General features: G+C 39.5%; 1 protein-coding gene across 2 annotated transcripts in view; it reads left to right on the top strand.

Moving 5' to 3' along the window:
- Nucleotides 1–16,236, top strand: part of CDK6 (cyclin dependent kinase 6) — a 253,055-nt gene that overhangs the window by 2,863 nt on the left and 233,956 nt on the right. For both annotated transcript variants that reach the window (XM_030307954.2, XM_030307955.1), the window contains exon 2: nucleotides 99–704. In XM_030307954.2, the coding sequence (XP_030163814.1) occupies nucleotides 472–704 (233 nt within the window). In that variant the 5' untranslated portion in view covers nucleotides 99–471. The remainder of the gene's footprint in view (nucleotides 1–98; nucleotides 705–16,236) is intronic.

The following is a 16,236-nucleotide window of genomic DNA, read 5'->3' as shown; positions in this document are numbered from 1 at the left end:
TTTTATGAAGGAGGAGGAGGGGAGTCTGCGGGGACCCGGAGGAAGGCGCTTGGGATGTCTGATTGCACTTTTTCTTGTCCTCCCGTCTCTTCTTTTAGGTGGAATGATTGTGGACTGAGACGCGCTGGGGCATAGGCTATGTAATCGCCTCGGTGTCTGTGCAGAGGACTGCGCTTCGGGGAGGGAAGAGGAGGGATCGGCTCGCTCCTTGGCGACTCGGCAGGCGGAGTTTCGCGGCGGCACCGGGGTTGCGCCCGCCCGCGGGGAGGTCGCTCCATCCAGCCCCAGCAGCCGCGAGAGCCGGAGCGCGGGAGAGCGGTAGTCGGCGGGGGCGAGGGAGAGCGAGACCGAGCTCCGGGGCGTGAGGGAGCGGGCCGGGAAGTCCGGGAGGAGGCGAGCGGCGGCCGAGAGCGAGCCGAGCGCGCCCCCCGCCCGTCCCAGCGGCGCCGCGCCGGGCGGCGTCCAGACGGCATGGAGAAGGACGGCCTGAGCCGCGCGGACCAGCAGTACGAGTGCGTGGCGGAGATCGGGGAGGGCGCCTATGGAAAGGTGTTCAAGGCCCGGGACCTGAAGAACGGAGGCCGGTTCGTGGCGCTGAAGCGCGTGCGGGTGCAGACAGGCGAGGAGGGCATGCCGCTCTCCACCATCCGCGAGGTGGCGGTGCTGAGGCACCTGGAGACCTTCGAGCACCCCAACGTGGTCAGGTGAGCGGGGGAGCGGCGCCCTCGCCGTCGGAGGCCGCGCGCGCCGGGGGAGGGCCAGGGATCCTAGGGGCCGGGACGCTGCCAGGCCGGAGGGCGGCAAGGGAGGCATGGCGCGACCCGTTGCCCTTACAGAGCGAGAGTAAGTTATGTGGACAGAGCCGCAAGCCAGAGAGGGTGACCTTGCCAGACAGCGAGCAGAAAGACAAGTCAGGAAATGTGACCTGCGCAGGCTTCCCTGCCGCTGTGCAAGTTCTGCGTATTCTCCCTGCTGGCCCTGAAAGAGGGTCCAGGAAGTTGGGTGCCTTTTAGGGACAGAACGAGCCAAGCTGAGACGTGCCCTGCCAGCCCCCGCATAGTTTCCCTAGCCATTGGGGAATTTTTGAGAGGCTGAGAATAAGAGAAGTAGCAGGATGCGGTGAAAATTGGGATGAGAATTTTCTTGGTGGAGCTTCGTTTAAATAAGGTTTAAAAATATAGAAGCATAAAAATATTTTTGCCAATCACATCCAGTTTTTCTTTAAAGTTATATAATGAAAAATAAGCATCAAACAGGGTGGCCTAAGAAACTTCTTCCAAAAATGTTGCCTATTAGTGTGTATTACTTTATGTCTCTGGGTCAGCATAGTCTTTAGACTACTTCTCAAAAGTAGTGATGTTGAGTCCAAGATGTGGAATCTTTAGATTCCAAGTGTTCTGCTTTTGCTTTTTCTGGAGGGGTTGTGGCAAGTGGATGGAGAGACAGCATTTCTTAAAGCCTCTCCTGTGTGGTAACCAGTAATTAAAGTGTGTGTGACTACGATAATGGTGTTTTCTTAGTGATCCTGGAATTTTCCCATTGTGTGGTTGACATTGTGTGGTGTGTCATCCTTTTCTTTTCTAAGCAGATATGTGTAGTTTTAAGTAAAAAAGGAATGCACAGAAACTTGTACAAATTCGGGTGTGATTTTACCTGTCAACTCTCAACCATAGTGTGTTGGAAAAAGGAGGTCTTGGGTATTCTTCCTGTCTTCTCATCTATGTGGGGATTCTGTTCAACAAATACATGCCTACTGTGTGCGCTGTGGATGAAATTATGTAAACAAACACAGCTAAATATTTTTGTAAAAAGTCCAGCAATTTAACATTAGTCATCAAAGTCAAGAGACCCAAGACTGACCTTTGAAATACCAAACCCTCTAGAGACTCAGGGAGCCCAAGTGTCTACAAAATCTTCCTGGGAGATTTTAACTTGTGTCCCCTTATCCTAGGCTGTTTGATTTGTGTGGTGCTTTGTTCCCAACACAGACTAAGCCTAGAAGGCTGCAAAGAATCATAAATACGTAAAAAAGGTAATAAATGGCTATGAAAATAGGACCCCCATTGTACCTCTGCTTTAGCCAGTTGAGGAGAGGGGCAAAGGAAAATGAGACCAGGAGAATGAGTGTTTTAGGAAATTGGGATTATACATAACAGCAACAAGTGACCTTTTGTGCGTGTTTTCTTTGTTGCAAACGGACAAAAACTCTTCTGGTGAATCTTTGTGATGTTGGAGGGGAAAGGGGTGAGTACATTTTGTCCCCTGTAACTTAGGTATCTTCCTGGAAGAATCACTTAGGTTCTTCCCAGAATTTTAGGATCAAAGTTCTTGTTTTATTTTGTCTGTTGCCTATGGGGAGTGTCCAGTTTTTTACATGTAGATAAATAAAATACTGTCCTTCCAGCATAGAGAGGCATTATAGAGGCACTCCTGTGTAACACTATTTTTTACAAAGCACTATCCCTTTAACAGCAGGATGGTTGTTTTTGACATAGTGTTGGTAGATTTTGGCTAATCTATCTTATTCTCTTGATTTATACTCTTGAAATTGGTATGTCTTTAGAGATTTCTAACTGACCCGTGACTTGAATTCTGTACTGAGAAATTTCAGGAGGCTATACTCAAATTGAAGGTGAAGATATCTAAAGGTTTTCTAAAATTATTTTTACAGGTTAAGTGGTGATGATGATACCTACCTCTTAAGAGTTGTGAGTAGGAGCTGAGATGGTGTATATGAGAGCAGTTTAAATTTAAAAATGCTTCAGGTGTCCAAGTGTTATTTGTTTTCATGCTGATTAGTGGGGCTGTTGCCTCCAAACAGGTTCCCAGTAAAATATCAGTTCACCTGACCTTTTCTATAAAGCAAATCATACTCAAACCCAGACATTAGAGGCTCTGGAACCAAGAAACTACTTGGATAGAACAAGCCTGTGGTTTGTCAGAAAAGACCCATCAGTCCTATGCCATGAAATTCAGTGGCACTTGAAAAAAAATTATTGATGATGTCATCTTCATGAGCTACATATCTCCATTCCATTTTGTTTCCTTCCTGTTTCTTCTCTTTGCCTCTGCCTTGGGGCAATCTTTGGTCCCCATGACTTCCTTAAGTAGACTAGGAATTCCAGATTTTGAAGGTTGCTAATATTTGTTCAGGCAGGGTTGGGAAACCAAGGACAGGTAACAACAATTCTTTTCCTTCCAAGGGAGAGTTGTCAAAGTTGGACCCCCAAACCTGTGACTTATTGGTGCCCCACAGTGTCAGCTTTACAATGCTAGGGCTGGTTCTTAAAAGGTTTCTTAAAAGGACAGATATCTCTGTAGGCGCCTTCAAGTCATAAGTAATTGATCAGAATTATAGGCCCTTCCCACAGGTAGTTAAGCCTCAAGCTTGAAGGGGCATCATAAACATATTAGTTTTTTCAAACATTTAAGAATTAATTTTGATGGATTTGCCAGAAAGGCTGACTTGTTATTGCTGGCACTGATACTGCCTGTATGCACAGGGATAATGACTTGAAATTCTTGTTTACCTGTGCTGGATGTATCCCAGGCCCAGGCTTGATCAGCCAATCACTGTCTAGCCTGTAAATTTACTCTTATTTTACAGTTGGTAATCCTAAATCCTAGAGCATTTGCCAAAATCAGACTTCTGTGTGAACCTATGTTGGAGCTTCTATACTCCACAAAGGAATCGTTTTACCTTCTGACCTAAATATATATAGGTTAAAATATATATATATGTTTAAGCAGCAGTCTGTTGATGCACCAAATATTTATTGATGGCCTATCATGTACCAGACACTGCTAGTTGTTCTTTTTTCTCTTCAAAAATTCACTTCTCTTTATTTCCGTTGGCTTGTTGTGCTATGTTTAGACTAACTAGTTTTATGAAACAACTAATATTTGTAATGGTTTAGTTATCAAGAATTTGCTGATTGAATAAGACAGCCAAAACACGAATCAGAATCAAATGCTTTTTATAAATTTTTTTAATGTTTCTTTATTTCTGAGAGAGAGACAGACAGAGTGTGAGCAGGGGAGGGGCAGAGGGAAAGAGGGAGACACAGAATCTGAAGCAGGCTCCAGGCTCTGAGCTGTCAGCACAGAGCCTGACATGGGGCTCGAACTCATGAACCATGAGATCATGACCTGAGCTGAAGTCAGACGCTTAACCAACTGTGTCACCCAGGCGCTCCTGAATCAAATGCTTTTCAAAGATTAACTTTCACCTTAGGGACAGATGTACAAATAGATTGCTGCAAGAAGATATTGACGTGTAACTAACAGATAGGAACATTTGGGCTCCATGTATTTAACAAGGATTAGGAAGAAGGACCTACTATTTAAAAACCATGGGGGTTAGGTGCTGGGAAAGATGCTTGGGTAAATCACTTCTCTCAAGTAATTCCCGGCCTGGTGTTTGAAGGAATAAGATGATCATCAAACCCTGATACTTGATGGTAGTGTGTCATTACAAAGATATTGGTAAGCGCTACCAGCCTTGTCCCCAGGTATTAAATTTGTTAGTGTAAGTGTAATTCAAATTCAAGTACTGGTTCAGAAACTCAGGGTGAATTTTCCAATTTTCTTTTTATTTTAAAAAATTTATTTAGGGGCACCTGGGTGGCTCAGTCGGTTGAGCATCTGACTTCAGCTCAGATCATGGTCTTGCAGTTCGTGAGTTCGAGCCCCTTGTCGGGCTTTGTGCTAACAAACAGCTCAGAGCCTGGAGCCTGCTTCAGATTCTGCCTCTCTCTCTCTCTGTCTCTCTCTCTGTCTCTCTCTCTCTCTCTCTTTCTCTCTCTCTCTCTCTCTCTCTCTCTTTCTCTCTCTCTCTCTCTCTCCCGCTCCTCTGCTCGTGCTCTGCCTCTGTCTCTCAAAAATAAATAAATGTTAAGAAATTTTTTTAATTTATTTATTTTTAATATTTCTTTATTTTAAGCTTATTTATTTACTTTGAGAGAGAGCATGCGAGCAGGGAGAGGGTCAGAGAGAAAGGAGAGAGAGAATCCCAAGCAGGCTCTGCACTATCAGCATGCAGCCCGATGCAAGGCTCGATCTCCCAAACCATGAGATCATGACCTGAGCTGAAATCAAGAGTTGGACACTTAACTGACTGAGCCACCCAGGTGCACCTAATTTTCTCTTTTTAAAGATCTTAGTAATGTATAACATAAAAAGAAAATAAAAACATTATTTTCTCTAGGAAAACCTAATCATTAATGGGGTAGAAGAAACCTGGCATGTTGATGCAGCAAAAAGCTGACCCTTCAGGTGGATTAGTTCATGGGAATCCTTCTGAATAGAAGTGTTATCTTGCAGATAAAGAATATGTTTCTTCGGGCTTGTTTTAGTGAAAGCAGGAAACACAGGAGTTTACTTTTCTTTTTAAGTTTCAGTATGTTAGAAGTAAGTTTGGTCCTTCCTTCTCTAAGAATTCCTTGAAAAGTTTCCAATTTATCAAGGTTATTTAATAAATAAGCATTTTCACAGTTATGTTCTGCCCATGCCTTGTTGCTGCAGAAGAATTTGGTAATGTTGAATTGTTGGCCTTGTGCTTATATTCTTTTTTACACAACTGTTACCACCCTGGAATTATTAGAATTTCCCTATTAAGGAGGAAATGGATTACAGGAGGGAAACTTGTATAAACTTGAATATCTCTTGGTGTATTTCCCTATGTTTAAGACATGGACAAGTGAATATCTATGAAAACAGGTTCCTTGTTAAAAGTAAATTATCCTTTTTTTTTTTTAATGCCTCACTATAAATGATTCCTTAAGAATGTTTTTTCATATTGAAACATCTAATTCTTATGCTATGTCATTGCAAACTCATGGGTATTAGAGTTGGAAAGACTTTGGAAGTCTTTCAGCCCTTTTATGGTATAGATCAAGAAACTAAGGCTCAGAGGTTAAGCAATTTGTCTATTGTGCCATTTTTAAGTGGTTGACTTGTTCTAAAATCTGAGTAGCAATTTTTAAAAAATTCTTTTTGTTTGTTTGATGGAAGAAGTTAAGCAAGTGAGTACATTTCTAGTTTGGAAAAAAAGAACTATATGTAGACAAAGGTAATGATTTGCCAGGAATAAATGACATATCAATTCAGGAAACTCCTGAATTCTGTGGTGTGCCCTACTGAAGTTTGTCTGTAAAAAGTGATTATCTATTAAATTCTGCCATTAAGGAATTTGGGTAATAACTATGATCATATAAACAGCTATAGTTAAACAATAATGTAGGTTAATAATGTACTTAAATAAGTAATAATAGTGAATTCACTTTAAGGAAAACGATGGAAAAAATCTAAATGCTTGTCTGATGAATGAACTATCACATAATGTGGCTCCGGCATCTACTACCCATTTAATGAAATAAACACCATAATACTTGAAAATTAGGCAGCATAACAACCTGGAGACCTATGAGCAAATATGGTACTAATGCTTCTTGAAGAACTGATCGTACTATTGCTTTGTCATGAGGTTCAGTGAGCTTGTCTTCCTAGGAAGGAAATGTGTGAGTTTCTTGGCGTAATAGAACATGACAGAAATGAAATCTGGGTGCAGGAGGTTTGGTAATAGGACAAGGTAGTGTGCATGGTGTTGGGCTTTGTCCAGTGGCCAAGAAGCAGCATTGAAAATGGGCACTGGTGGTTGGTAGCAAGCGTGCCTACATAAAGGTCATCACCATCTGTGATGATCTATAGATGCTAAGTCTGCAGGTAGGTCAGCAGTCAGAGGGAGGAGTTTTATAAGAGACACTGGCCAGTTGATTTAAATATCGCCAGTTTGCTGCCATACTTGCTTTTATTTTACTATCTGCACACGTAGCTCTCTGTGGAGAAATGAAGTAAAAGTACCTTAAGACATGTGGCAAGGGGGTACCTGGGTGGCTCAGTCGGTTAGGCTGCTGACTTTGGCTCAGGTCATGATCTCATGGTTCATGAGTTCGAGCCCCGCATTGGGCTCTGTGCTGACAGTTCGGAGCCTGGAGCCTGCTTCAGAATCTATGACACCCCCCCCCCACTTTGTCCCCTCTGCAGCTCATGCTCTGTCTCTGAAATATAATAAAATAAAAATAAATAAACATTAAAAAAAATTAAAAAGAAAAAGACATGGGGGCAAGAATCTGTGTGAGTACCTAGTAGTAGCCTGGAGGTCCATTTGGGATAGGATAATTATTAAACATTTAGTAATTTACCTAAATTTGGGCTACTGTTGTTGGCTTTGTCATTTAGGCAATGATTTTAATTTTTAATTCTTATTATCTGGCTTTCCTAAAGGATTTTAATGCAGTAGAATTAGAATTACAGTATATGGATTTTTGAATTGGAAGGAGTCTTAGATATAACCTAGTCCAAACCCCTTTGGTCTGTGTAGGAATTGTTTTGTAGATATGTAAAACAATTGTCTTATTTTTAGTCAACTGTTTTATTCCACAGTTATATGCATTTTAGATCCAAATTGAGGATGTCCAAGGTTCAGACGCAGGTTTATATCCAGTGTTTGCAGGACTCATGGTCATTGCATGTCAGAAAACTCCCATTGGGGGTGCCAGGCTTAGTCAGTTGAGCATCCTACTCCTGATTTCAGCTCAGGTCATGATCCCATGCCTCTGCCCCTCTCCCCACACTCGTGGCTCTCCTTCTCTCTTTCTACAAACAATAAAAATTTTAAAAAGAAAACACTTCCTTGGGTTGTAAAAAGTGTTTTCAGTTTAATGATTTTGCGTTTTTTCTGACTTGAGTACAGGATTATGTCTTTTATATCTATAAATAACAATGTCTGCAACCATGAGTTGCCTGGTATGTATTTCCTGAATGAATGAAGTAGAATAAATTAAATTATAAACCCCCAGATGAGAATTTCTCATCCTTTAGAGCTGGATACAGCATTAGCAAGTATTTCCGGCTAAACACTGGGAGATGATTGGGTATTAACTGCGATGCATCTGCACACCAAGACTGTTTAGTAAGAACCTTCAAATACTTCTTTCTATTTTTAAATTATACGAAACCCATGTTTTGTCTTCAGTACTAGCTTGGTCTTTGGTAGGATTTTCTTGTGTTCTTCCTGTGCATTTGCTACATGTATCCTCCAGGCAGACTGACTACTCTGTATATGCCCCTTGCCATCCACCTCTGCAGCTTTAATTAGGGTTGATTTCGGAATGTGCACTCAGTGCTCTTCCCTGTACTACTGTTTCCACCTGTTGAAATGCTACCCATCCTTCAGAGCCAAGTTCTGATGCCACCCTTTTTTTGTGTGGTGTACTCCTTAATACCTACATTTGGATAAAATTTGTTTCCTTTGAACCTCGACATCTTTGAACTTCCTTTATGACATTTAGTATATGTCTGCCCTTTTAAATTATTACATCTGTTATATAAGATATAATCTTAATTTTCTGCTCCACTCACCCTCTTATGGTCCTCTAAGACCCAGAAAGTGTCTCGTGGTCATGTTCACTTACATTCTACGTCCAGTAGAAATAAAGTGAATAAATGAACACATGCATGAAATAATAGAAAAGAGGTTCAATTATTAAGGAGGGAACCATTTGGATTATTTCCATCAAATGAATATTAATACTAAGGAGTGTCAAATAAAGAGGGAGAAGGGATCTGTATATAGAATTATACTTAACTTGGTTTCCTGGTAATAATAAAAAATACTGAAAAGAGAACATTTCATTTTTGTTTTCTCCAATCTATATAGTTTATATTGAAGTGAGTTTCTTTTTTTTTTAATATGAAATTTATTGTCAAATTGGTTTCCATACAACACTCAGTGCTCATCCCAACAGGTGCCCTCCTCGATGCCCATCACCCACTTTCCCCTCCCTTCCACCCCTCATCAACCCTCAGTTTATTCTCAGTTTTAAGAGTCTCTTAAGGTTTGCCTCCTTCCCTCTCTGTAACATTTTTCCCCCTTCCCCTCCCCCATGGTCTTCTGTTAAGTTTCTCAAGATCCACGTAAGAGTGAAAATATATAGTATCTTTTTCTGTATGACTTATTTCACTTAGCATAACACTCTCCAGTTCCATCCAGGTTGCTACAAAAGGCATTTCATTCTTTCTCATTGCCAAGTAGTATTCCATTGTATATATAAACCACAGGGGCGCCTGGGTGGCGCAGTCGGTTAAGCATCCGACTTCAGCCAGGTCACGATCTCGCGGTCCGTGAGTTCGAGCCCCGCGTCGGGCTCTGGGCTGATGGCTCGGAGCCTGGAGCCTGTTTCCGATTCTGCGTCTCCCTCTCTCTCTGCCCCTCCCCCGTTCATGCTCTGTCTCTCTCTGTCCCAAAAATAAATAAAAACGTTGAAAAAAAAATTTATATAAACCACAACTTCTTTATCCATTCATTAGTTGATGGACATTTAGGCTCTTTCCATAATTTGGCTATTGTTGAAAGTTCTGCTATAAACATTGGGGTACAAGTGCCCCTATGCATCAGCACTCCTGTATCCCTTGGGTAAATTCCTAGCAGCGCTATTGCTGGGTCATAGGGTAGTTCTATTTTTAATTTTTTGAGGAACCTCCACACTGTTTTCCATAGCGGCTGCACCAGTTTGCATTCCCACCAACAGTGCAAGAGGGTTCCCATTTCTCCACTATTGAAGTGAGTTTCAAAATTTAAGTAATTTCCATAGTTAACTGTATAGTCGTGGACTTATAGATTGTACAGAAGACATCAACATTAGGAAGTGTGCATACATTCAGTAAAAGTTGAAAATGATTTGAACATTTTTGAATATAACAATGGAAGGTATTCTGAATCCATTCAGTTGCTTGAATTATTTTGTTTTTCCCCCCACTAAATTTTAATATTGTTGGCTTTCTTTACTGGAAAAACTCTTAGGAGGAGGAAAATTAAGGAAAACTTTCCTAATATTTTCTAGAAGAATATCAGGATTCTGAGTTCATGAAAACTTTGTCTTCCACTCCATTTCATAATTTGTGTATAGAGAATTTGGATTCCACCTTGACAAACTGGTCGGTTTAGTTAAGTACTCTTCCAGCCAAACTAATTCCAGTTCCTCAAGACCTACATGGTTGGGGTGTGTGTGTGTGTCTGTGTGTGTGCACGTGTGCGTGCACACATGTACACACACGCATGTGTGCATGAGTATGTATCCAGAATAGTTGAATGCAAGATCATGGAAAGAAGGGACTGTGTTTGCTTGTTCCTTTTGCTGTATACTAAGCACTTAGCATGGCAGCTGGCATCTTGTAGCTCAGAATAAATATTTGTGAATGAATAAGTGTGTACAGTATGTACTACCTAGGAATTCAGAATTGATTTTTTTTTTTAGTGAGAATTGGATAATAATGTCTGAAAGCATATGTAAGATCTATAGAATTGAACCAGGTATTTGTTGGTTATCTGTTGTATTCAACATTTTATTAAATATGATTGACTTACATCTTGAAATATTTATCAAAAAAGTGGTATTAGATCTGGAATTTATTTCAAAATGGGGTGCAGGTAAAGATAAAATAACTTTATCCTTGTTAAAACTGTGGTAGTTCATTGTTCTCTTCTCTCTTCATTTGTATATGTTTGAAATTTTCCATCATAATCTTTAAAATGTTCCTAGTCAGTGGAATAGTAGTCTGAGTACTTTCCTTTTGACTTCTTCCACCTGTTGCTGAGTGACCTAGAGTGAATTCCTTAATGTCTCTTCACTGTGGTTTCCCCACCATAAAATAGGAATTATTACTACTCTTTTGACTTTAGAGAGTTTCTATGATCAAATGAAGTTGTGTGTACGAAGATCAAAGTTACACGAATATCAGGTGTTTTTAACAAAACGAATTCTTGCCCTCAAGTTTGTGATTTTGTGGAGGACGTGGACATGTACACAGATTTCTATATTGCAGATTGGTAGTATGTACTTTTATTTTTTTCACCTCACAGTGTGAAAGTATGAATGGAGCTAGGTATTTCTGAAAGGACATGTATTGGATTTGCAGTAATTATAGTAAAATACTGTCTTTAATCTGGGTATTGGTAATTGGTGTCAAGTTTACCCAGTGCTGTATCCTTTTCATTAATGGATTACTGCAGGAGGGTCCGTGGACAGAATGCTCCTAGGAACACATTGTCAAAACTGAAGGGAGCTTGATGATTTCTTTTGTATTTCACTATTCAGATTAAGGAGAGGTTGAATTCTTTGTTTGTTGTCTCTCTCTCTTTTAAAGATTTTGTTTTATTTTTTTTTAAATGTTTATTTTTGAGAGAGAGCAGGGGAGAGAGAGGGGAGACAGAGGATCTGAAGTGAGCTCTGTGCTGACAGCAGAAAGACCAATGCAGGCTCGAATTCGAGATCATGACCAGAGCTCAGACTCTTAACCTACTGATCCACCCAGGTGCCCCTAAAGATTTTATATTTACATAATCTCTTCACCCAACATGGAACTTGAATTCATGACCTGGAGATCAAGACTCTCACACTCTTCTGACTGAGCTTGCCAGGCACCCTCTCTCTCTCTTTCTGTTTTTAAATTTCAAATCTGAAGTGGAATTATTCCTTTTTATGTCACACATTGGCATTTAAAAAAATGTTTATTTATTTTTGAGAGAGAGAGAGCATGAGCAGGGGAGGGACAAAAAGAGAGGGAGGCACAGAATCCGAAGCAGGTTCCAAGCTCCCAGCTGTCAGCACGGAACCTGATGTGGGGCCTGAACTCAAAAACCGCAAGATCATGACCTGAGCCGAAGTTGGACACCTAACTGACTGTGCCACTCAGGCGCCTCACACAATTGGCACTTTTGCTTGTTCACTTTCTGAGGCTCTTCTTGGCATGCCTGGCTTATGACATTTGAAATTCTGTTCCGTGTATGCTGCATTTATGTCATTAAGAACTTACATCCACAGAAAAGAAGCAGTTCTCTTTTCAGCAGCACTAATCTCTAGTGATTTTTTTTTGCTTCCTTTTATTTCTGAGTAATTTCATAATTTCTGTTAGGTATTTCTAACAATATAAAACATTTATTTTTTTCTAAAATGCTTTATTTGTATAAAGTTGGGAACATTAACAGCAACAGAACGAGAGAAACAAAAGATATCTTTGCATTTCAAGGGTACGACTTTTAAATTTTAGGTATTTGGCTCTTATCAATACATTTTTTAAACTTTTTAGTGGAAACCAAGAGGCTATCTGAATAGTTTCAAGTTGGCAGTTTTAGATGATATCATCTACATTTCAACCAGTAGAATCACTTGAAGAAGTTATTAAGTAGTCTTGGGTAAAAACGGGTTGTTTTCTTGTTGAGCCAGGAGAAAACAGGAGAGATTGAGAGGTTGGGCTAGAATGTACTCCCAGTGCTAATCATGAATGCAGTGTATTTAAGTGATGGAAGTCCCCCTTAAAGAACCAGAAAAGCATCCTTTCTTTGAAATAACACACCTTCACACATTAAGACACAAATAAAAAGTTGTGACATCCTGATAGTCATTACAGATTATTTTAAACCCATGGGATTTAATCAGTGGTAATTTAGCTAATTACTAGTTCATTAGACTAGAACTTGGGGTTGTTGATGGCAGTTGGGTTCTCAACTAATAAACCAGTTAGTAAGGCAAAGAGAAAAAAAGTCTGTTTCAGAGGCATTATTCTCTATCCCTTAAATGTTGGCTGACTCAGAATGATGGGATTGATCTCAAGGAGAACCAGATAAGAGCATGGTTGACTCAGTGGTACCAATTCTAAATCCTAGAAAAACAGGACCTTTGCGATGAGTAAAGAGTAGTATTATTGTTTATGAAAGATGGTAGTTTTTTCCCCATCTTACTTGATAAATTAAAAGGTGGATTTATCATTAGGCAAATAGAGAATGGTCTAGAGATGTACCTTGTGATCTGAAAGGACCATATGCTTTCAAGGTGGGGCAGAAGATGAGCTAAGTTAAGGTAGAGATGAGAGATACAGTGAGGTAAAGCTACAATATGGTGATAGAACCTGGGATAGTTTATGTAAATCTGAAGTTTCTTCAACTTCGAAATCTGAAACCCAGTGATCTGAAAGTAGATGAAAACTGGTATGTTTAGAAAGGCCTCAACCAGTACTTGCTGAAAAAGTAAACTCAGAGTATCATTCTTTAATTACATAAAAAGGAAATGGAACTTTATTTTCTGATTGCTTTTTCTTGGAGACCTTATTTTAACATTCTTCATATTGTCCTTTGTGCCTAGCACTCAGATTGATGCATGACTTAATGTACAATGTATGCTTCCCATTAGAACATAAACTTCATATGGGCAGGAACTTTGTTTTGTTTACTGTTTTATTCCTAATACCTAGAACAGTGCCTGGCACATAACTCAGTTAATATCTGTTGAGGGACTGACTGAGGGGATAGTTAAACTGTGACTAGAGATTACTATTTTTACAGTAATTTTATTGACAGTAAAAATGTAAATTAACACCAAAATTTAGCAGTTATTTTTCTATTCACTTATTAGTAATGCACTTAATAGTCTTTAATAATTATAGTAGTAAATTGGATTCTGACTTAGGAAATCCTTGAATAATTTAATGACTAGCAAGTAGATTGGATGCTCAGATATATCCCTTCTAAGCTAGTTCTTCCACTAATATTTTCATTTAAAGTTATAAATATAACTTTAAATGAAAATATGAAGTGGTATCTTAAGTGGTTATGTCATTTATAGCAGAATTGATTTAGATGTTTTGATAGAAATTTTAAGATATGGTTTTAGATTCTCTGAGTTACGAGATTTTTATAAAAAGGATTCACATACATTCTCCTAAAGAGTTTGACATAAGCTCTCAAGCCATTGTATAAATGACTATAGCTGCCCTTAGAAGTAATAAAGCCCAAGTGGCCAGTCCCATTGTGAACCTTGCCCCAGTACTCCTATTTGATGCTATAAGACCTTCATTTTCAGCTTAAATCAGTTGATTGTGATCATATAAGAAATCTGGCATTATTTAGTTATAACTGGCTATAAAGAAAAAACAATAATGATAAGAACAAGAGGGAGGAGGAGATGGGAGAGGAGGGAGGGAGTCAAGGAAGGAAGGGGAGAAGAAAAGGAAGGAAGGAAAAGGAGGAATAGAATAAGAATAGACTAGACTAGACTAGACTAGACTATCAGGTATGTTGCTAGGAGTTGTTACTAAAGTAGAATACCATAGGGCACCTGCGTGGCTCAGTCAGTTAAATGTCTGAGTCTTGGTTTTGGCTCAGGTCATGATCTCGTGGTTTCGTGAATTCAAGCTCCGTGTCAGGCTCTGTGCTGGCAGGGTGAAGCCTGCTTAGGATTCTCTCTCTCCCTCTCTCTCTGCCCCTCCCCCACTCATGCTGTCTCTGTCTCTCTCAAAATGAATAAACTTAAAAAAAATTTAAAGTGGAATACCGGGAGAAATGTTTGCAGTTTTTTAGTTAAAGCAATTACAGTTTTCTGTTAATTGTTTTGGTTATTATTGCCATGTAGTAAATTGCCCCCAAATTTAGGAGCTTAAAGCAACCATTTTCTTATGCTCAAAGATTCAGCGGGTGGGGAATTCTGACAGAACACAGTGAGAATGGTTATATCTCTGCTTCATGATGTCTGAAGCTTCAACTGGAGATAAAGTAGCAGCTAGAGGTTTGATTCACCTGGAGATGTCTTCACTCTCAAGTTTGTTGTTTCCTGTGGGCTGACTGACATAGGAGAGGACCTGAACTGGGACTGTGGTCCCACCTGTGTTTCCTGTGGTCTGGGGTTCCTCTAGCATCAAGGATTCAGAGTAGTTGGGCTTAAATGGTGGCTCATGGCTCCAAAAGCCAGTCATTGTCCTTAGGAACAGGCAGTGTCATTTCTCCCACATTCTGTTGGTTACAGGTGAGTTGAAAGAGTTATATATTCCAGGGGAGGGGATGTGTATTATCTCTTATTGGAAAGAATGTTAAAGAATTTGTGCACCTCTCTGTTTTTTTGGTTTTTGTTTTTTTTTTTTTTTTTGTAATTATGACATTAATTCTTGACGATTAGTACAAAAGATTTATGATAAAAAAGCAAGGCTCCTGCCCCATTTATCCCTACTCCCAGTACACAGGTACAGCTTCTTCTAACTCTGTTTTTGGTGCGTCTAGTAGTTCCATCTGTTAATCTAGATAATATGCTGTGCTCTGTTTCTTGATATTTAAACTTAGGATACCTATTGATTTCCTGCTCTGAAAGATGAGGATTTAGCTCATTGAATGCAACTATTTATCTTCTTTACCTTTTGTTATATAGGGCTATTTTATTTCATATAATTAAGATAATATCGTTAAACATCAATTTTTTGTTCTTTCATTTTTGGCAGTATCTCTTGATTCTCCATTTAGTAATACCCATTTAGAAGGGTATTTTATCCCCCTAACCTTTGTATTCCTTTTAACATTACAACTTTTGTCATTTACTTTGTTAAAGCTGTTAAAACATTTGAATTCTTTTCTGCAACCACAACTTTAGGTTCAGTGTTACAACTCTATGAAGTCAAAGGAATCTTTCTTTCTTAAATACAGACATCTGGATTCTCTTTTCTTACTCTACATCACTTTTTAAAAATTGTACTCTATTTTAGTGTATAGTATTTTTTATTTAGACCATGACATTTTTATACTGTTTGCGTTTTTCCTGGAGTTTACAATTGCCTTTCTATTTTTTCTTGCACTGTTGGCCTTTATCACAGCCTAAACTTTCTTTTCAAACACTTTATCATACCACTCATTTCTATTGAATTGCCTCATTTCCTGAAGTTTTCTCTGAAGTTTTGGTTTACTCTGGGCTAGTTATTTACTATGTCTGATGAACAGTTGTCTTTCTGAGACTTTTTCACTGCCTCTCTAGGTTAGAGCTATTCATTCCTGCATCTTGGCCTTTCCTCTCTAGTGGTTCACACCCTCGTTTTGCTAGTGTATGTTTGCAAGTAACTTCCTAAGAAATTGTGTGTGGGAGATAAACTTGCTGACCAATTTGGAAACATTTTTATTGTCCTGCACATTTGATTATAGTTTGACTGTTTTTAGAAGTCTAGCATGAAAAATTTTACCACTGAACTTGAAAGCCATTGTTCTTCTGTGTTTAGTGTTGCCAATGAGAGACCATCTGCCAGTGTGATTTTTCTAATTAGTTTTCAGTAATTTTTTTGTCTTGGAACTGCTAGGATGTGTTCTTCAGAACTAAGTATCTATATGTGGTGCTTTTAAAAATTGAATTTGCAGGGCATTCTGTGAGA

The sequence above is a fragment of the Lynx canadensis genome, chromosome A2 (genome assembly GCF_007474595.2).
Source record: "Lynx canadensis isolate LIC74 chromosome A2, mLynCan4.pri.v2, whole genome shotgun sequence".
NCBI classification, from domain to species: Eukaryota; Metazoa; Chordata; class Mammalia; order Carnivora; family Felidae; genus Lynx; species Lynx canadensis.
The sequence above is the reverse complement of the archived record's forward strand: the minus strand, read 5'-3'. Positions and strand labels throughout refer to the sequence as shown.